This window comes from Falco rusticolus, chromosome 5 (genome assembly GCF_015220075.1).
Source record: "Falco rusticolus isolate bFalRus1 chromosome 5, bFalRus1.pri, whole genome shotgun sequence".
Classification (NCBI taxonomy): domain Eukaryota; kingdom Metazoa; phylum Chordata; class Aves; order Falconiformes; family Falconidae; genus Falco; species Falco rusticolus.
The window spans coordinates 23,396,719-23,417,729 of record NC_051191.1 but is presented as its reverse complement, the minus strand read 5'-3'; the positions used below and the strand labels follow the sequence as shown (position 1 = coordinate 23,417,729).

At 44.9% G+C, this 21,011-nt stretch overlaps 1 protein-coding gene across 4 annotated transcripts in view; it reads left to right on the top strand.

Annotated features, from left to right (window-relative positions):
• Window positions 1-1,003: 1,003 nt before the first annotated feature.
• The window catches only part of MCM10 (minichromosome maintenance 10 replication initiation factor), a 25,928-nt gene continuing 5,920 nt past the window's right edge, over window positions 1,004-21,011 (top strand). For 2 of the 4 annotated variants that reach the window (XR_005104296.1, XM_037387698.1), the window contains exons 1-20: window positions 1,004-1,037; window positions 2,114-2,166; window positions 2,963-3,283; window positions 4,060-4,164; window positions 4,761-4,895; window positions 5,421-5,607; window positions 6,405-6,570; window positions 7,301-7,468; window positions 8,968-9,084; window positions 10,455-10,654; window positions 11,598-11,698; window positions 12,723-12,824; window positions 12,932-13,049; window positions 14,011-14,239; window positions 15,782-15,923; window positions 16,608-16,726; window positions 17,614-17,727; window positions 18,593-18,741; window positions 18,955-18,994; window positions 19,378-19,492. Coding sequence is in view for 3 of the 4 variants with exons in the window: in XM_037387698.1 (XP_037243595.1) it covers window positions 2,160-2,166; window positions 2,963-3,283; window positions 4,060-4,164; window positions 4,761-4,895; window positions 5,421-5,607; window positions 6,405-6,570; window positions 7,301-7,468; window positions 8,968-9,084; window positions 10,455-10,654; window positions 11,598-11,698; window positions 12,723-12,824; window positions 12,932-13,049; window positions 14,011-14,239; window positions 15,782-15,923; window positions 16,608-16,726; window positions 17,614-17,727; window positions 18,593-18,741; window positions 18,955-18,994; window positions 19,378-19,461 (2,604 nt within the window). In the remaining variant the exon portion in view is untranslated. Of the gene's footprint in view, window positions 1,038-1,167; window positions 1,186-2,113; window positions 2,167-2,962; window positions 3,284-4,059; window positions 4,165-4,760; window positions 4,896-5,420; window positions 5,608-6,404; window positions 6,571-7,300; window positions 7,469-8,967; window positions 9,085-10,454; window positions 10,655-11,597; window positions 11,699-12,722; window positions 12,825-12,931; window positions 13,050-14,010; window positions 14,240-15,781; window positions 15,924-16,607; window positions 16,727-17,613; window positions 17,728-18,592; window positions 18,742-18,954; window positions 18,995-19,377; window positions 20,849-21,011 lie in introns of those variants that run through there. The other 2 variants (XM_037387696.1, XM_037387697.1) reach the window with 2 other exon arrangements.

Sequence of the window (21,011 nt, the reverse complement as noted above, 5' to 3'; positions counted from 1 at the left end):
CTGTCACTATTCATTGCTCCCCCCTAACAAATTTCCATGGGTGTCATGCAGGCAGATGCATCCAGAATGAGTTAGTCCAGCATGCCTGGGTTAGGCAAGTGGTTTTTGGGAGAAAACCTGAAGAGTCGAGTCGGCTGACAACTATTCAGCAGAGCATTTCAACTGCTCAGTGGAGCGTTTATCTCTGAGTTTTTTCCTGCCGCCTGCTAGAACTTCTTGATTCCTTCAACTACCACAGACTCTCTGTCCTTAATTCATGTTTGCTAAGCTGGTACTGGTACCACTGGAGTTTCACTACCAGAGACATCCTCTCTTCCTTTGTATACCGTCTTGCAGCATGGATGTAGTGGAAGTGCCTTGCGTTCTGAGCTCAAATCCTTCTGTTTTGGGGGCAATTTGGGGGCTCATTTCTGTGTATAATTGATGCAAGGGTAGAAGGACTAGAGCAATGACCTTGTATGTGTCCAGAAATATTATTTTTCAAAGAATCATTTGTACCAAAGAAACGCTGAACAGGACTACAAAATCCTGTCAACCACACGTGAAAATACCTGGGTGAATTTGCCCGCTTGGCACAAGCAGTGAGATTGTCTGGGTTACCCTGAGAGCTGCGGCGCCTGCCGTGGGCCCTCGCCGAGGCCACCGTGACCGGGCACGGGGGGTTCCTCAGGGCTGAGGGAAGCGGGCTGTGAAGCCAAGAGCACGGCGCTGCGCGGGCACAGGCCTCACCGCAGGGCTGCCCCGCAGGGCAGGTGGCGACTCACGCTGGGTAACAATGGCGTCACGTCACCACCCTCACATCGGTGACCGCACTCAACACACCCCCCCACCCTTGCCCTGCCCCCTCCCTGGGCCCAAAGCCCAGCACGCACCCGCGCCCTCCCCACCCCCCCGCCCGCAGGCAACGCCGCGCGCGGCGGCGCCCCTGCTGCCAGGAGTAAAGATGGCGCGGGGCGCGCGCACCCCGGAGCGCATGCGCGGGAGGGGGCGTGGCCGGGTTGGAGTTTTGGCGGGTGTCAGTGAGCGCGCGGCTGGCGGTGAGTGAGGTGCTGTGAGGGGAGAGCCGGGCGGCTTGGGGCTGCGGGGGGACCGGGCCTCAGAAAGCCATCCTCGGCAGGGAGAGGCTGGTGGGAGAGGACATCGGGGTCCGCGGGGAAGCCCTGGAGGGGGTCGAGGTTCCCCTGGGTGGGGGAGTCGGCCGAGCGGGGAGTAGAGCTGCGAGGGGAAGGAGGGTCCCCTGGAGGCGGGGCGGGGTGGGGGGCTCCCGGGCAGCGCTGTGGGAGAATCGGGGATCCCCTGAGGGCAGGCTTGGCGATCGCGCTGGTGCTGGGGTCCGTGGGAAGGGAGGAGGCGGCGAGCCGGGGCTGGCTCCCGAGGGCGGCAGGCGGGGTGACCACCCGCTCGGCAGCAGGGTGGGCCCCGGGGCCGGTGTCCCAGCGGGAGGCGGGAGCCTGGGGCACGGTGGTGGTCACTAGCCACCCCTGCTCGTGTGTGCTCCTGAGTTTTGTTTTGTTCTTTGCTGAAAATAAATATACTGCAGCAAGAGAAAAGAGCTCTATTAAAAGTGGAGTTTATGGGCGAAACGAAAAGGCTCTGCAGCAGAAAGGCCTGTAAGCACAGAGTTTGAGTTTGCGTGCAATCCATCTTCAGTGGATTTCCCTTCTCACCCAAGTCTTCCCTTGGCCTGTGCTGATTATTTTTCATGGACATGTGTCCATGAAATGGAGGAGCTGTGAGAAATGTAAAACATAACGCTTTAAGGAATAACAATATTTTTAAAATGTCAATAACTAATTAAATGCACGTTGGTTTTATGGTCCAGGACAGGTTATTACTGTGAGACCATGGTAGGTATTTCTTAAAATCTTTGTCTATTATGGGCTTTTGGTTTTTTAAAGTCATGCTTCTACACTGCAGTGAGTTCAGTATAGGGCAGACTTTAGATGTAGAAAATGTGTGAGGGTTTTAAATTCAGTGGAGTCCTCACTTGCAGCCGTAAATAAAAGCAAGCTTGTGGTTTGCAAATTATCAAATAAGGAGCCTGAACACAGTATTTTTTTGTAGATGAGCTATATCCGCTTTAACAGTATCACTGTTGTTCTCCCCATAACAGAGAATATTTCTTTTTGAGGGGCTCTTGAAGAAATCCCAGTGAAATCATGGACGGTAAGGAGGAAAGTACTCTTTTACTTTAAACAGTAAAGTGTCTTCTGATCGGTTATGTTAGTTAAGAAGTTCAAGTGTTCAGAAAACTTGGTAAGCCTTTTAGGAAAGGAAATTATATCGCACTGACTGCACTTGCAGAGGCCTTTGAGGTTGCCTCTTGCTTTCGTTCTTGTCACCTTTCTGTGAGACTGCTCTGTCCCTTCCCTGGTTTTGTTTTCTTCAGCAGCAAAGGCTAAACAAATTTCTTGATTTGTTCTGAATGTCAGTTCTGCTCTTCTCTGTCCCGTTCCTCTCGCTGTACTTGATTTTCTTTTTTCCATATTTGTTCCTTTGTTTTTGTATTTCTTTGTTCACTATGCTCTTCCTTGAGCAAATCATACCTGAGAATACACTTTCTCGACTGCCTTGCATCTTCCTCTTCACCTTCCATTGGGAAAAGCCACGTGGGTGCCTGTAGAGCTGCCTACACTTTTACAGGTCCCCAGGCTTCACTTTGTAACAGCAGCTGTTGTACAAGCAGCTGCATAGGAGGAGGAGCAAGTGTTAAGTAGCCTGGATCACAAGCTGAAAGTGTCTGCAATGATGTTTCCGTCTGACCAGACAGCAGTACGCTGCTCTATCTTTCTTGAGCCAAAGCTGAAGCAGTTTTTTAAAAATGCCACTTGCTGCTCCAATTTAGTTTCAGTAATTACAGCTAATTACCTTAGCTTGTAATTAGAGTATCTTAGATGTTTTATTCCTTGGCACCTTTCCTCTAACTGAACAGGAATAACGGTGAGTTTGATTTTTGCTTTAGCTGATGATGAGTTGGATCTGTTGGCCTCCCTCCTGGAAGAAAGTGAGACAAATGAGGAGGGGAATCCTCCTGAGGAGGAAGATGCTCCAGAGGGTGATGGGGGAGAACCAGATGAATACAATGAGCTCTTTGATGCAGAAGATGATGCGTCCTACACGGAGGAGGTTGATGCTGAGGATAGCATGATTGATGAGCAGAAGGAGAATCTGGCTACACTGTTTGGTGATGTAGATGACCTGCTGGAAGAGGAGGCAGCAGAGGAAACTGTCCCTACCTCAGCTCCCAGTCAGGCAAAAGAGAAAAGCAACCAAGAACTGCAAGGTTTCTGTAACAGCATCTTTTATGTGTTTTATTGTATATATCTTGTCTCTAGAGAGTTAACAGGCAGCAGGTAAGGCCTGTTGCTTCTCAGTTGAGGGTGGTGCCCAGAGGGGGAATACAGAAAGTCCTTGTGAAAGTTTCCAAGTCCAGTCTTCAGTGCTCTGTAACTTGCCAAACCTATTTTCCCAAAAGGACAGAGGACTTAAGCAAATCAGGAAGACTAAACTAGCTCTGGTGACCAGGATAGGGAAGGCTGCCTATGCACCTGTGCCTTGTCTGATGAAGAGAAATGTTGCTTCATTCTTCAGGGCTGTCATCCTGGCATCTTTCACCACCACAGTAATCCCTTCCCCCTCAGGACTTCCTGGCAGGAGGTTCTGCTTTACCAGTTGGTGTGGAAGCAGAGCTGGCCGCTGAGCTTTCCTGTGTCCAGGCTGCATATTTGGTTATACGGGAAGCACTTCTTTATGCTGGGCTATGCAGTCATCAGCCATTTAAATTCTCCTATGTTCAATAGGAGAGTTCCATGCAATATGGCAAGGAACGTGCTGTGATCAAGTAGAATACTTACACAAGAGAGGTCAGCTCCAGGCTGTATGGAAAAGTGTCCCTTTACTGTGAACCATGTAGAATCAAGTATATCTGTATTGTAGCTTGAGTCTTTTGTTTTCAAAGTTCCTATGATGTAGTAAAACTGCCACGCTTCCAGGGACCTCATAAATCCCTGTTTGCAGTGGCTTCCTGCTGCCTTATTATCCTTCTCCTTTCTTTCCTAGCTGAGATGAGAAAATTGCAAGAACAGATGAAGAAGTTACAGGAGCAGTTGCAGAAGACTGCTATTGAGCGGCAATCCAGTTCAGGCCATGAGAAGAAAAGCCTTGGTAATGAGACTAATTAAATGCGTTTGATTTGTTGGCCTACCAACATGCAATTTATAGGCAAGACTCCAGATAATCCTGAAGTGGGCACTGAGTAGCAAGGAGGAATTGTGATCTGGTGTATTCCCACACAGGATGTTTCCTGCAGCTACAGACTAAGTTAGTGAGCTGCAGTTTTGGTATCTGCATCATGGATTGATTCTACATGGGGCAGCTTCCATGACTGAAGTCCTCCAGGGTCTTCTGGAAGTGTCCCTTCTTACTGGCAGTGGTTGGTACACCCAGAAAATACAGCTGTTTGTTGCGGTAGCACATTGGGTGTAGCAATGAAACTACAGGTGAAAACTGAAAAGCAGGGGGATGTTCCTATTTTCCACAGCTTTGTGGTTTCAGTGACATTAGAATTTTTAGGTTGTTATGGGGTAGAGTCATTGGGGCTTTTGCAGCTGCTGCATTTCAGATGCTGGCCACTTAGCTGAAGGGTTTCCATGTGGGACCCAGACTTGGACTTGTTATTCAAAGAATTACTTAGTTCAGAGCTATTCTTAGTGTTTGAGTCCAGATCCTGAGATCTCATATTTTTTTGTTTCCTTGGCCAGGTAAATCTCCCTGTCCACCTTTAAAGGAAAGGCATGTTCAGAAGCTGCAAGAGTCACCATGTTTTTCAGCCCAGCTGGGCAATCCTTTACCTCCAGCCAAGCGAGGAACCCAGAAATCAAAAGCATCCTCAGCAGGTACCGTTCTCAGTCTATCTTTCACTGAAACACACTGGGCTTTTGTTGAAAGCCTGTCTAGTGCACTACAGTGGTATAGACACATCCAGGATAGCTTTACACTTGTCAGCACACCGGTAGCAGCCTGGTCACAGTGGAACAGAGCTTATTACAGAGTTAATTATTGTATTCTTTGCAACGGGTACCGTGCTGTGTACTGCTATGGTTAACTTGGACACATGCAGCAGTGTAGCTTGTATCCATGTATTCCTACAGTTTAGCTTGCCTAGAAAATGAGAGCTGCTCTGAGAAGCTCCCCATGAGGTGGAACTCATTGCTAGAGCTACCTGTAACTAATATGAAGCCATCAGTTCCCAGCTGACTGGGAGAGAGTTTTACATCTGTTTTTCTGTGGTTTTTTTTTGTTTTTTTTTTAAAATAGTGTGTTATATTAGACTCCTGTCTCTGGTCAGGTATAAATCAGTGTCATTTTTATTAAGAAGTTTTATTTCATTATTAAGATTTTTTTTTGGGGGGGGGGGGTAGTTCCTGCTAAAGAGAACAAAACTCCTCCTCCACGGCAAGTCCTCAGTTTGGCGTTCCAGCCTCTGAAGTCTGCTGCAGGGAACACACCCAGTAAGGTGACCAGAGAGAAGACTCCTCATGTGCCTACATGCTCCAATGCAGCAGCTCAGCCAGTGTCTGTGGAAACCTTCTCGGGACTGAGATTAAGGTAAGCAGCCCAGCACTGAGCTCGGTCTGGGGACATCACCCTCTAGTAAAGGGAAAGAAAATGCAGTTGGTCCAACATCCTGTGCACCCAAGTGGTGCACAGAGGACAGGATTTCTGATTTGCTGTATATACATCCTTTAACCATGGCAAATTAGTCATTAGGGGATGTAACACAAAGCCACAGAATTGGCTGGTTCATCAGTAGATAGGTAACACTGACTTCTGGCTTAGTATCGTATTTCTTTTACTATTTTCACCTTTGCTCTTTTCTAACAAAAAAAAGCTATCATTTTATTAGTGCTGCCTTCCCTGGGATGTTCTCCATGGTGGAGGAGGGAAGCAGCAAGCATGCACAAAGCCCAGCCGTGCTCCAGTTGAGCAGATTTTGCTCCACACTGGGAAGGCTTGGGAGCCACCTGTGATCCCCATACTCGATGTGGCCACGAGAGGTCTCTGAATGCTCAGTGTCTTTCCTCACCAGAAACCATGCTGGATTTTCAAATGCAGCTCAATCAGTCCTACTCAGTCATTCCTGAAATGAGCGGAGTTTAATGCAGGCTCAGGGCTGAGTTGCAGTGCAACTATTTGGACAAAAAGCACTGTGATCAGTAGCTTTCTGATATTTGTACAGTGTCCTGAACCGAAGAGTTTTGTTTCACGTGACCTCAGGGTGAAATGAGGTACAGAGGCATTTTGCAGCAAGATGTAGTCTCCCCAGGAGAACGCTGGATGGCTTTGATTGCCTTGTCCATTTATGCCAATGGATGTGTTCTTTTACGTGCTTTTGCTTGATCTAGAAATCCCCGGGTGTCTTCGGCTGAAATGGACAGGAAAATGGTTAACCGGAAGCTCATCCGTCTGTCTCAGCTGAAGAGCAAACTTGCTGCAGAAAATCTGGAGGAAATAGACTGGGTAACATTTGGAGTCATAGTGAAGAAGGTCACTCCTCAGAGTGCAAATAACGTAAGTAACTTCATTGTATCCCTTCCTCAGTTCAAGTGGTCTTCTTCCCTGAGAAACTAATGAGATCTTCAACTTAATCGGCCAGCTCCATGTAGTTAATGAAAAGTTACTGTATTAAAGATCTAGGCTCACCTGTTTTCATGGAGTAATGCTGCTTTTACTCCTCAGGGTAAGTCCTTAGCTTATCTGGTACAACTGTCCCAGACAGTAGCATTGGCTAATGTAACCATTATATGTTACTGTTGTATGCTAAATGACAGTGTGGAAAAAAAGGACTCGGGCTCTCAGTCTTTCTAGACAGCCCTCATGTTTTAAATGTGCCACACATTCTGCTGCCATAATTTCCCAAGAGGTTATTCTGTCCTAGATGCTGTACATGTTCTATAGGAAGTCATTGATGAAACAGAGATCTGGATATGCCTCGGGTTTGTTTGTTCAGTGGGGTAGAAACCTCTTCATTCAGCAAGCAAGTGTGCTGTCCAGCTTTAATATCAGGAAGATTGGTGGTAGCAGTATTATTGTGCTATTTTGGCCTTTAAGAATCCCAGAACTGGCTATGTGGTATGGCTGGAGATGCTGTAGCTAACCTGTTCTGAGGTCACAAATTGTGCTTTTCTGCGTCAGGAAGACCCAGGGCTGGGAAATCAGAATAATTCTTTAAAAGCAGCAGCAAGAGGGAATGCAATATCCCTGTACTGACAGCTGAAAGGAAAGCAAATATCTGTTCCAGGGCAGAACCTTCAGTATCTGGCATCTGAATGACCTACGGGATCTCAGTCAATGTGTCTCGCTCTTCTTGTTTGGTGACGTCCACAAAGAGCACTGGAAGACAGACAAAGGCACAGTCATCGGGCTGCTCAATGCTAATCCTATGAAACCTAAAGAAGGCTCCAGTGAGGTGAGAGGATTTTTCACTTGCCCATCAGCTGTAGATAAAAACTTGTATCTGAACTTTTTCATATCCGAGATTTAGCTTTATAGCATGTTAAGTCTGAATTTACAGCAGTGTGCCTAAACAGTTTGAATTGCATTCAGATTATTTGTGTGATGTGTATGTGCTCCTGGCCTTCTGGAAGAATGAACTTCAAGAAGTCCTGTTAGGTATCTAAACCCAGAATTTATTCAAGTGGGTTTTTTAATCTGATTTCAGTAGCAGTTGGCTCTTCCACGGATGTAGGGAATGTGTTCTCATTTCAGTTTATTCAGCTATTTGCAATGCCTATTTCACCCTAGAGGTCTCTCAAAGCTGAAGAAGGTGGGGAAGCTCATTTCTCTTTGCTAATTTAAGCATGAGATGTGATTGCAAAATGTTTTGTGGTTCCAAAATCATGACTGATAAGAAGCAATATTTGATTTGTTAAACAGATGATGTATTATGTATAGATACATAGTACTTCGCTTGTTTAATCAATTATTTATAAAATCAAAACATGATGAATTACTTCTCTGTATGCATCAAAACATTTAAGGTGTCTTCATTTTGCTAATAAATTAATTTTTTGTAATATCTTTTTAATTGCACTGGAATGGAAACTGTTTTTACTGTCTTCTGTCAAGGGGAATTTCAGTCTAGTAGCTGGTGATTTAGTGTTTTGCATTTTAAATTCTCCAAATGAAAAAATTAAGAATCTCATTAATTGTCTATTAAGGTATATAATTGCTTAAATTAACATGAATAAAGATTAGAACGTCCTGTTGGTGAGTAGAAAGGCATACCAGATTTAATGTAAGGGCTGTATTTAACTGTTAAAAATGGCTGCTCTTAGCTGAAATGTACACATTTGGAACTACATTAAAACTGACTTGTCAAAGTGTTTCTTAGCTACAGACACTTCCTGGTTCTGTCTGACTTGGAGTCAGACACTTCATGTGTGACTAACGAATTTTTCTTTGTTATCTCATGTGTCCTTTGATTAGGAAGGTTATGTTTTAAAATGGGTAGCTGCTGTGCATGGTGACTGAAATGGTTCTGTCTGACTACACTACAATTCCTGGTATCTCTGGATGCATGAAGTAGATGCTGTTCTTGCACAGAGCTCTCGTGCATCTCCTTCCCATTCACTCCCCAGTGTGGTTGTCATGATGGTGTCAGAGCCAAGTAGTTGTACAGGACCATCATCTACAGCACAACTAGGTCTGCTTTTGCTGGTCCTTTGTTTCCTGAGGCTCTAAGCACAGAAATCCAATGTCTTTCATCTCTTTGTGAGAAAGAAATTAACTTTTTTCTTTTTAACTGAACTTTTTCTCAATCTGAACAGGACATGTGGCTCTCTTAAACTGCATTTTAATATTGCTTTGTTAATACCAGAGGTACCAAAGTGGACCAGAGCCAAACCAGTGACATCTAGAGAGAAGCCTGTCCAGTCCACCTCAAGGCATGTTCTGATTTCTTTCTAGCTGTGTTTGTCGGTTGACCATCCCCAGAAGATCCTTCTCATGGGTGAAGCTCTGGACATGGGCACCTGCAAAGCCAGGAAGAAGAATGGTGATCCTTGTGCGCAGATTGTGAACCTGGTCTGTATCTCAGTAGTTAGGCCATCCTTAAGCTGTTGGTAAAACTCTGGTTGCTGATTTTATACTGATGCTCTGACTCTGACGTGTTTCTGGTTCTTGACTTGTAACTAAAGTGGGTGGAGACACTGAGAAATGAAACCCAGAGGAGCTGTTTCTGTGATGGCCCTGTAGGAGCAGCACAGTAGTTCCTGAAATGCTGAGTTGGTGCTGCAGTGAAATGAGGTGGCTTTGACCCATGGTTGCCACTGTCTCCACACACTTTCATTCTCCTTTGCACCAATGCAAGCTTCTCTGCACTGCACTAGAGGTGGTTTTAACCCAATGAGTTCCCTGGTCCAGCATGCCTGTAAGCTGCCAGAATATTTATACCTGAATGTGGGGCCCTGGACATGAGAGGAAAAAGGTGTTGGGATTCTTCTTTTAGGGACCGTACTGGCTTTTACTAGTTTAAAGAACTTGTGGATTATGCCACTTCATGGCTATAGTGATGTTGTGATACCGAAAAGGAACCCTAAGTCAGAAGGGTTGTAGTTAGCAGTAGGGTAGCACTTAGAAGGAGCAGAGAAAATGAAGGAAAGAACAACTGGGGAGGAACTCAGTGTGTGGAGTGGGAGGATGACAAATACAGAAGGTACTTGTAGCAAAAGAAGGCTGTGATAGCAGACCCACTGCAGGAGGTGGCTGTGCACAAGATTCTCAATTTCAGTGAGATGTTCCAGTGCCACCTGGAACAAACTGTAGATGGAGCTTGTCTGGCAGAAGAACCTTATGAAGGCTGTCCAATTAGTGACAAAAAAATGTTTGATTGTGTGGTAATTGTAGTTATACAAATCTGGGGTAGATGAACATCAATGAGAATGGACAGGGTTTTTTTTTTTAAAAGTTAAACACCCCAAGTGTGAGCACGTTTATGGCACTGCTGTCTCTGACTGGCAGGCTCACTATCTTCAGTTCTAAACTCCCTTGGATTGACAGTGGAAACTGATGAATGAATTAAAAAACGAGTATATGAAATATCTTGCTTTGGTGTTAGGGGTTTTTTGTGTTCATACCAGTAAGAAAATAGTGTACAGTTCAGAGTGAAGAGTAAGAATCTGGGCAAGAGGACCTGGGACATCAGTTGACTTGAGCCAAGGAACAACCTTAAAATTCTTCGATGTACAGGTTTTCCAGTGATTAGCACGGGCAATTTTACTTTTGTTTTTCATTGCTGGAGTGTGGGCAAACGCTTGCTGAGTAGGTCGAATGCTGGAGTACTACAACAGAGATGTTAATTCAGTTTAGCCATAGAAGGATGCATGTGGGTGAGAGGAATGAAGTAAATTGTAATTGCTGGTGTTCTGCAACAGACTTCTCCCATTTCTTTTTAGAATGACTGTGAATATTGTCAGTATCACATACAATCCCAGTACAAGAAACTCAGCTCGAAGCGGGCAGACCTGCAGTCCACCTTCTCTGGTGGCCGCATTCCCAAAAAAGTTGGTCGGAAAAATCCCAGTTTGAAGGAGAAGCTGTGTCAGGATGGGTTTTACTATGGAGGTGTCTCTTCAGCAGCATATGCAGCCTCAATGTAAGATAAACCACTTATTTCCATTGGTTTCAAACAGAACTTCTGATATGCCAGTAAGCCTGAAGCTATCTCTAAGGGTGTCTGTGTAGTCAGAGATCCCTTTGACTTAACTACATTAACTGAATAGGAATAAATGCCCCATGATTGGTATAATCCTCCTGGTCCCATGGGGTAACAGAGCTGCTATTTGGTAGGAAAATTTTAACAATCAGTGCTAAGATGTGGTAAGGGGTGTTTTTACCTCTGAATTAATACTGTGTTGTGAAGCCAGGCAGCATTGCATTTCAGTAAGTGGAATTAATCATGAGATCCCAACCATCTGAGTGTCCGAGATAAGTATTTTTCAGTGCCATTCCCTTACCATATTTTGTTATGGTTCGTTGTGTTTAATCCAAGACTCCGTGTATTCTGTATTTCCTCCTCCTCTTTCTTGACTGAAATAAAATAGTATCGCTGTGTGTTAATGAAGAGATGGTAGTAGTGCACTGTTCATTATTAAGTGACCAGGATCAGTAGATGAGTATGCATCTTATAACTAGCATGGAGGGGCCAGGTCCTCCATCCAAATTCTGAGTAACAGCTGAATCAAGCCCTTTGCTTGCACATGGCTTTCATTCCCTTACAACTGCCCTCTGATAACTGGTGTGACTCCACAGTGACAAAGCATTTCTAGCTTCTTTTTTATCCCTAGAACTGAGAAAAGCTTAGCTATTACTTATGTTTAGTTTTCCATCACTGCATAGGAAATGCATGTCTCAACCTAGAGAGAAATGGGAGAACCTAAACATTGTGCTAGAATTTGGATTTAGATCCACACTGTTCCCAAAGACAGATGAGAGAGGCACCTTTTAGGGTAGCTGGAGTTTTGTTGAATCTAGCATTCTCCTGCCCTTGTTCTAAGCATGGGGAAAACTGATATTCTGGTTTTGTTTCTTCTTTCTAGTGCAGCAGCTGTGGTGCCGAAAAGGAAGATTCAAACCACTCTCGCCAACCTGGTCGTGAGAGGTGTTGATGCAATTGTCCAGGAAACCAGGCAGAAAATTGGTACCTAGTTACCCATACCTTTACCCTTCAGATATTTCCAGCTTGATGTGTAGATGTATCCCAGGACCCTGTTACTCGCTGATTGAATCTGGCAATTGGTTTGCTAAAGAGATAGCCATTTGCAGGTTGCTTTCTCAATTGATCTAAACTCCTCTTCCCTCTTGAGATCGCAGCTGCAAGGCAAATGTGACTAAGCAGCTGTGTGTCTCCATGTGTCTGTTTTTTGATCAATGCTCCTGAATTAAGTCTCCTGTTCTGTCTTTGAACAGTAACAGATCTTTGCCAGATTAATGGGAACTGGAAGTTTTAAGAACTTACTTTATTTTATTGGAATGCATGACTTCTGTCAATCTTGAAAGCGTCTAATAATATTAAGTATAAATCAGTTAGGTCTGTGCTGCAGGGGACCTCCTGAGTACCCAGCTTGTTTCTAGTGCTTTTCTTTTGGGATCTTCAAAGCATGTGCCTTCCATGACTTTTGGGATGTCACCAATAGATCTTTTCTGCCTCCATTTTGTTTCTGTAATGCACTTAATATTATGCCCTCTTTATGCTCGGTGGAGAGCAGATGACAGCTTATTCAAACTATGTGCTCTAGATCTAGATGCCACTTAGATGTCTTATTCACATCCTTCAGTTCCCTCAGTTGCCTCCATTTTGGACAACATAGTGTGTGTCCTTTGTCTAGCTTTTAGCTGCTCTTAATTCTCCAGGGATAAGATTTGGTGGATTCACAGCTTTCAAGCATTCTGAAAATGGGAATGGTGGGAGTACCACAGACAACCAAGACTGATGCGGAGCTGACTGTTGAAATTGCTGAAGGGGTAGGAAAGTCATCGTGATGTGCTCTGTGAGGACAAGGCCTTGGGCACCCAAATATAATATGGAAACTGGCCTTGCTTTGGTGGGGTGCTCACCCAGATGACCTGCAGGGGTTTCTTCCAACCTAGACTACATCTCTAAAACCAGGTCTGCTTTCCTTTCTGGCTCTAAATTTGTTGTATTTCTGCCTCTTGTGCTCCAGGTGCAGCAAACAGACCCATGCAATGTTCTGAGGAGTTCAAGGAACTGCTGGCACAGCCAACTTTTGGAGCACGAAACCTCTGCAAACACTGGACCAGAGCAGGTATTGTCCTTTTGCCTGAAGGAAGACCCATTCCTGAAATCACCCAGCCTTCTTTTCAGCAAACATTAGTGGCTTTTTAATGTGGTGTGGTTTGTTTTTTCTCCTAGGTGCTGAAAAGAAGCAAGGGGCCAGTTTTCAGTCCATCTCTGCTTCAGCACTGCTCAAGCAACAGAAACAGAAATTGCTGGAGGCCAGAAAAAAACGATCTGAAGAGATTCAGAGGCGGTAATACATACATATTTTCACAGGAAGCATTCCGTTATTGTGGCCCTAAGTATAACTGTGGGAGGTGTTTTGCTGTTTTAATAAAAACTTCATTAGATTAGAAATATCCCAATATTTAGTGGAGAACCAAATGGAAATGTTCCAGCACAGTGCTTGGCAACTGGAAGGCATGATGGGAAGAGGCTGATTAGAGTAGGAAACTGGGGTCAGGAGTCCTGGTTGTGTTCATTTTGGCTTGCAGGGGTCTTCTGAACCTCAAGATTTGCACAGTGTTTTGTGCATATATTGTTAACAAGCCTAAGAAGAACCTCAGAAGAGCCACTGTGGTGAGACCAAGATCGATGTAGCCAAGTAGCCTCAAAAGGCTCAACGGGAGCCAAAACAGAACATGAAGGAGAATAAAATGACTAGGCACAATCATGACATATTTCCTCTAAATACTCTTACAGCCTCCAACAGTGTGTATTTCAGGGACTTGCCAAGCTAAAGGTGGTATCTGATAAAATTTCTCTGAAGAGACTTTCCATGCCCCGCCCCCCCCGCCCCATTAACCTGTCCAACCTCCATTGTGACCTGTGTAAACCTAAACATTTATGTGACTATGGTGGCAAAGAGTCCCCCTGCTTAACTGCTTGTCCTGCAAAGAAGCCCATTTTTCCAAGTGCTTTCTGTTCCCACTTCCCAGCTTCATTTGACACTTCTCTTTGACATTAGTTTTCAAGGCAATTGGATGTTCACTCCTTCTGGTGACTTCTTCAAGTCACTCTTGATTTCAGCAACCCAGTGAGTTCCTTATTAGTCTTGTTTTACTCTTGTGGTTCCCTATATTGCTGCATGTTTTTCTAGCAATAAAAGGCCAAATAGTGAAAAATTAGAGTCTGCATCCCTTCCATTCCTATCGGTTTCTTAAACCTTTTTGTCTCTTTGACTTGTGTCCCTATTGCAATTCTTGTCTTACAAGGTTTCTCCAGAACACAAATAAAGCCAGCAGCCCTGCTGTCCTGTCCTCCTCTGGAGAGTCCTCACTCTGTTCCCCAATACCTGGAGCAGAGTTTCCCAAAGCTGGAAAAATGTCAACTCCTCAAAGGCCCAGGCTAGGCACAGGATTCTCAGAAGGAGAAGATATCCTCTTCTTTGACAGGTCTCCACCTCCAACACCAAAGCTAGACAGCTTGGCAGAAGCCAAAAAGGTAACAGCTCTTTGAATCTCTTTAAATATTGGGAAGGGGAGGCTAAGGGAAGTTTGGTTTGCAGTAGTAGAGGAGTCTTTGGTCAGATACAGGCCAGCTCATCTCTGATGTTAGTGAAGTTTCTGATTTGTGGGATCAGACTGGTCTGCATTACAGTACACAAGAAACCTGTGGTTCCTGACAGCTGTTAGTACCAAGGTCTGTGCTACCATCTTACCTGTAGTCAACCTTCAGAGCAGTGGAACAGCTGCTTAAGAGGAGCCTGTGTGGGTGATATTTGGCCACCAGAGCTAGTGTCTCTCATTTGTTCAAAATCCACCTGAATTGGTCAGCAGTGAGTTGTTACAATCTGTCTCGTGTGTGATGCTCATGAACTCGCTCTTGATCCTGTCTGAAGGCAAGCATCACTGAAACCACTGACACAACTGGCAATTTCAGCAAATGCCAATTGGGCATGGACAGGGGACAGAGCATGCTCTTGGGATGGGACTTGGGAAAAGTAGATGGAGAGATAGAGCGTCTCATTTAAGTCATGAACCTAATGCTAAGCTATCTGCTGAAAAAACACTTCCTTGTGCATGTTGGCAGCTTCTCTGAGCAGAGTTGACTGTTCTTTATGACCTGACATAGTCTGTCACCCCTTGGGCAAATTACCTTTGAAGAGCAGTTTGGAGCAGCTGTGTGGCTGGTCTTGTATTCTGTTCTTCATGCAGGTGGGACAGAGCTGCTCTGTGTTTTTGCTCTTGTGTTTTGGGGGTTTGGAACCTCTTAAAGCTTGAGGCTGTGGATAGGTCCTGGACCAGGATGGGAGGTGCTGAAGTGATTTTTACAGAAGGAGGGCAAGGCCTGTTGCTATTGGTTGTTTTACAAGCATGAAAACCCTGAAGTGCTGGGAAAGGGCAGGGTTTCTGTGCTGTAAATCCCTGAAATGCTAGACTCTGCATGTTTGTTCTTTGGCATTGCTAGTGTAGTGTGGTGTGTTTTCCTTTTGCCATGTAAGGGTAAGCAACAGTGAAGTAGTTTAGCTGGGTTGTGCCATGAGTTTGGATAATTTTGATTTCTAGCCAGAACAGACTGTGTCTTTCCTTGGCACAAACCTGTTCATATGTTTGTCAAAGAAACTTCTCTTTCAGCAAGGAAGATGGTATCTTAGCGTTCTGGGAGTATGGAAAGGAATAGTTGTACACAATTTTGTTAGTTCCTAATTGTTACCAATTTATGTGGAAATAAAGTGATTTGATTCCTCTGAAAAGCTTAATGATTTGTGAAGCAGTTAAAGCACAGCTGCAGAGATATCAGGCCTGGTAACACCCCTGGAGGAGTGATTTTATGGTTTGGGAAGTCACAAGAGGTTGGGTGATGTGGTGAATTAGATGTACAGCAGAGCTGGGAATTTTGTTGGGCCCGTCTTCAGCCAGCTCTGTGCTAAAGCCAATGGATCTTGTCTGCTTCATTTGACAGACTTCCAGTGCTACTTCTGGAAGCAGAACATGGGGGCCAGACTGGTCACCAACACATTCACTGCTTTTTCCTGTTTTCTAGCTGGCTGCGGTACAACGACTACGAGCAAAAGGCCAGATTCTTGCTAAAACTGATCCAAACAGTGTCAAGAGGAAACGAGCTGATGTTGATGATGTCCTAGAAATTGTTGAAAGAGTTGAGAAAAATGTTGCTCAGCCACAAGGTACCAAAGCAGAGAATGGTGTGTGGTGGTAGTTTCTAGAATAGAAAATGTATGCTTATGTTCTGCTGAACAGAGTGCTAGGTGCTGCGTTAAGGGCTTAATTGCTATGCCAAAGGGACGCCAAATTAGGTCTGTTTAGAACTTAGAGATTGTTGCAACAAACCCTTTAACTCTGTGGAGAGAGTGTGAGATGTTACCTTTGATAGCTCCCTGTCCTCATATTTGTTCCCTTTCTTTTGGCACTTGAGCATCTGTGATGCACAACTGACTTAATCAAGGGAAACCAAGAAATAGTCCCACCTGGGAAGGCATCTGAATTTTCTGTGGGAACTTGAGTTTGCCTGCAGGTGATTTACTGTGTGATGGTGGATGAATTGTTTAATTCCCATTAAAGCTTCTCAATAAGTCAAGGGGGCAACACTGATTGCTGCCCTGGAAGTAGCGTGCAGTCCTAGTACAGTGCTTTGAGAGAAGATGCAATGTTATTTTTAAAACGCTTTTGTTTTTCCTGAAGCCATATTTGAACTTGGCTTCATGTTCCTGAACTGTGAAAGGCTGCTATTTGACCTGAACAGCTGCCTGAGAGACCTGACACTTCCAAAATCTACTGCAGTGACCATACTTGGAGATCAAAAACCTTGTTTTGAACTTGGTCTCTGGGACTGAGCCTTTTTGTCTCCCTAGATATGGATGAACTGGAGCCTGCCCAAAAGAAACTGCGTGAGCAGCTGGCCTATCTGGAGTCAGAAGAGTTCAAAAAAATCCTGAATGCCAAGTCCAAGCACACAGATGTCCTGAAAGAGGTATGGCCTCAGTCCAGCCGTGACTGAGGGCTCAGAACAAGGGAGCTGTCTGGACTCCTCATAATGATTTCAGCAAGAAGCAGGCACTCAAAACATGTCATAGGCACCAAATTGTCCTGATGAGTAGAGTTCAGGGGTCTCTTAAGCACACAGGGCACAGTGCCTGCAAGTCAGTGTTATTGCTGTAGCCATGGTTGCCTTTTTGGTTTTTTTTTTTTTCTGTGTTTGGAAGAATTTGTGAAGCTCCTGGTTAGTGGTTGATCAAAGAAATGCATCTGCCTTAAAACCCAATTAGCCATGTGCCTATTTTGTCCCTAATTTCTTGACATTTTGGCTGCATAAAGATAGCTGCCACCTTCGTCTGGGACTCATGTAAGTCATGGAGCCTGTAAAATGCCAGCAGTTGCCCTGAAGAGTAAAGAGGTTTCATTTCTGCCATCGGGGTCTTTGCTGAGCATGTTCCCAGGGGTAAAGCACCTCCAGTGGCACAGGGCTTTTGTCTTGGACATGTGTTGGTATGAAGTCCTGGTTGTTTTAAGGTCTTTTGAGGAGTAATATTTTGGCTAAGAACCAATTCCATTCATTACATCTGTCTACCTGACCTCTCCCTGCACTGTCCTCGTAGCTATGTGCTGACTTCAGTGGTACATGCTGTTCCATGGGTACATGTCTTCCCACTCACACATCTCAGGGGTGGCTCACTGCAGTGTTGAAGCACAGCATGTGCACTCTGTGGATTTCTGGAAGCAAGAGATGACTGGTGTTTCTCTGGCTCCCAGACCGCAGTCTTCTTCAAGCAGGCCTAGTAGTTATTTGCCCTACAGCCATTCATGGAGTGGCTTCCCCCATACTGGTCTCCCCACAAGTCTTTTTGTGTGCCTGCACAGGCTGAGGCTGAACTGCAGGAACAATACTTCCAGCCACTGGTGAAAAAGGAAGAACTGGAAGAGAAGATGAGGAACATTAAAGCAGTGAAATGTCGAGTTGTGACATGTAAAGTGGTGAGTGAAGGGGAGCCAGGGTAACAGCAGTGAAGGGGAACGTGGGCTGTACAAAATGATGTGGACCATCCTACAGAGTCCTGACTGTCACTGTCTTGGCCGTAGTCCAGTGCAGGGATCAAATGGAGACAGTTGTGTTCTTATGCCTGTTGCTGAGAGCAGTCCATGGACTGAGTAACTGAGACATGAAGACACTGGCAAGGCAAGCTTTAGTGCGGTGCTGAACGTCTCAACTTGATATTTATGCCAGTGGGTTCTTTGGGTGTTGGTGTCCTGGAAATACTTAACCAATTTCTTATCTGAAGTTCTTTGTACCAGGACCCTTGGTTCCCCATATTACATGACAAAATAAGTGAAGTGCCTTGAAGTAACACTGGGTGGGATTCCTCTATCTGCTTTTCCATAAATTTTGCCATCAGGAAGAGGAGTGGAGCTTTATTACTATCTCAAATGTACTGAGAGGAAGGGAGGAGTTAGAATCATTTTGGTTGGAGAAGACCCTTAAGTTCAGCAAGTCCAACCATTAACCCAGGACTGCCAAGTTACCTCCTGTTCCCAGGGTTTCGGGCCCCGCTGTGCTTTGCACTTTCCCTTGCTACCTTTCCTGTCTGTTTTGGGGCTGCTCAGAGGGCCCCTGCATGCCCTGTGAGGTGCTGGGAACAGAGCCACAGGGTGGTGGCAAAGTGGGGAGGATGGCATTAGAAGGAGCAGTGATAAAGCCTGGGCCAAGGATCTCATACTGGTGGGCCCTTCAGGATGGGAGCAGACAGATACTTTCCTCTGAATGTTCAGCTGTTTCCAGTCTACAGAACAGGTCTCACACTCTGTTGAAGTGCTCACAGTTCTCTTTCTCCTTCCTGAACAGTGTAATTACACCTATTTCAAGCCTCTGGAGACATGTGTGCAGGATAACCATGACTACCACTGGCATGATGCCATCAAGCGATTTTTCAAGTGTCCTTGTGGAAACAGAGCTATTTCCCTTGACAAGCTCCCGAAAAAGCCCTGCTTTAGGTAAGGAATGAGCCTTGTGAAATAGCGACTGGAGTGTTTGTACTGTCCATTCACAAGTAGCATGTTGGGAGTCATGTAACCATGTCCTGGAATGGGAATGTCAGCCTTTGCATTAAGCAGTGTGGGAATGGTGCGGGGCTAGTTTTGTACCCCCTCATTCTGTGCAGCAAGCACACACCACAGTGATCCTCACTTGCCATCTCCATCTTTCAGCTGTGGCCTCTTCAAATGGGAGAGAGACGGGATGCTAAAGGTAAGTGTGAGCCAGCATTTTCTGCATGCCTCAGCACTCTGGCTGCTTCTCTTGGTACTTCTGTCCCATGCTTTCCCTCAGTGCCCTTATGAGCTCCCAGCAAAACCAAGCAGCTTTGCATTTTGTCAGGTACATACAGGTGCCTGCAGGCTGTGTTTTAATGGACCTTCTCTTCTCGCTTTCTGTTCTTGAAGTTTTGTTTTATTTAACTGTGGGAAATTTGCTTTTGACCAAAGTTGCAAGAATTCAGAATGTCAAGGTTCCTTGACTATCTGTCAGTATTTGACTGGATAATTTAGCCCTACCACAGCTTCTGACAAAGAAGTGTTTGGGAGACATCTCGCTACACATGTAACTTCTTTTCTCCATGTTTGTGTTTCTAGGAGAAAAAAGGTCCGAAGATTGGTGGAGAAACACTTTTGCCAAGAGGGGAAGAACAACCAAAATTTCTCAATAGTCTTAAGTGACCTGGAGTTGATTCCACATACACATCCCAATGTAAAGATGGATTTCTGTGTTTAAACCACACATTTCTTCACTGGAATGTCCAGTTTCTGGTTTTAAGGATGAATGAGCAGGGGGAATCAATTCCTAATGAGGACATACAAACTCTCCACCAGGCCACTGACCACTGCACAGACATTCAGCTTTGATTTTTTTTTAAAAGTGACTGAATAAGGCTGCATGTGAAATACACATTCATGCCTGTTCTTTCTTACTGACAACTTTGTCTCTTTTCCAAGTTAAATCTTTGTACCAAGAAATACCGAGGGATCCCACAATTTATGTTGAATGGCTGGTGTAGAGTGACTTCACCAGAGTTTTAAGTGACAAATCATTGTGAACTAGGAGGACTGTAGATTCTATAAGCACTTGTGAAATTAATACCATGGTACATAAATGCAAGCCTGTCAACAGTTTTTCTGCTGTGGGCCAAAAAGGTGTGCAAGAAGGTTGTAGGCATAGAGCAGTCTTCATTGACTCCAAAATTACTCACTCTGAACCCTTAAGAACAGATGTCAAACAGTTCCTGTGTGGTCTCCCTGGCTTATGTGTTAAAAAGCCCTTTGGTACTGCAAGCCAGAATTGTTTACATTGTAGATTACCAGGTGTTGTTTTGAAAGCCCTTTCCCTAGCACACAGCCCATACCGGGTTCCCAGCACCATCCACACTACAGCAACTTTACAGCTGCAAACCTGCAGCTCCCACTTTGAAAAGCATTTTAATGAATTTAGCACCATTTTTAATTTTACCCAGTTTAAATTTTTCCAAAATCTTTGTCAGTCATCCCCATGTCAATCTTGGTTGCTGGCACAGCTCCCTGGAGGACAGTAGCTATCTCAGACCAAACAGGATGAGATCTCCATGGGGTGGCTCCTGAGAAGGGTTGTCTTCATACAGGTGTTTTTCTTAAAGCACATCTCTAGGGATGTCTGTGGCATTTGGCCAGCATTTCCTGGACCTGATCCTTCTGCTGCCCCTAGCTTATGTGGATCACAGGGTATTCTTAGCACCTAAAACCACTAGTACCTCAGTGATTTGGTGAAACAGCCACCAACAATCATGTGTCCCAGTGGCTTTGTCAATACTGCTTGTGTTTGCTTGCACAGGGGCTGGAAGAGAAGCAGCTGGACAGATTGACCTCAGTATTCTGCAGCCTTAATCTACTGGTGCTTTTGCTGGGCAGCTTTGCTTGGCATGTTGCATTCGTTTCAGTCTCCTGTTGATACTATTTGATGAGTGTGGTGTCACTGGTAGGTGACTAAACACTTAACCCTTCACATTGCTTGGCAATGTCTCCTGATGATTCCTCATTCAGAATAAATACAGTGCCAAATAAAGCACTCCCTGGGTTTGTATGGTATCATATCATTTCTCTGAGGAAAAGGATGAGCTGCTGCCTCAACATTTAACATTTTCATTTGCCTGAGAGCTCTGTGCTAAATCACCAAAAGGAATCGGTTTGTGGTCTGCAACTCTGGCTGCCATGTAGTTTTTTCATTTAGACCAACCAGA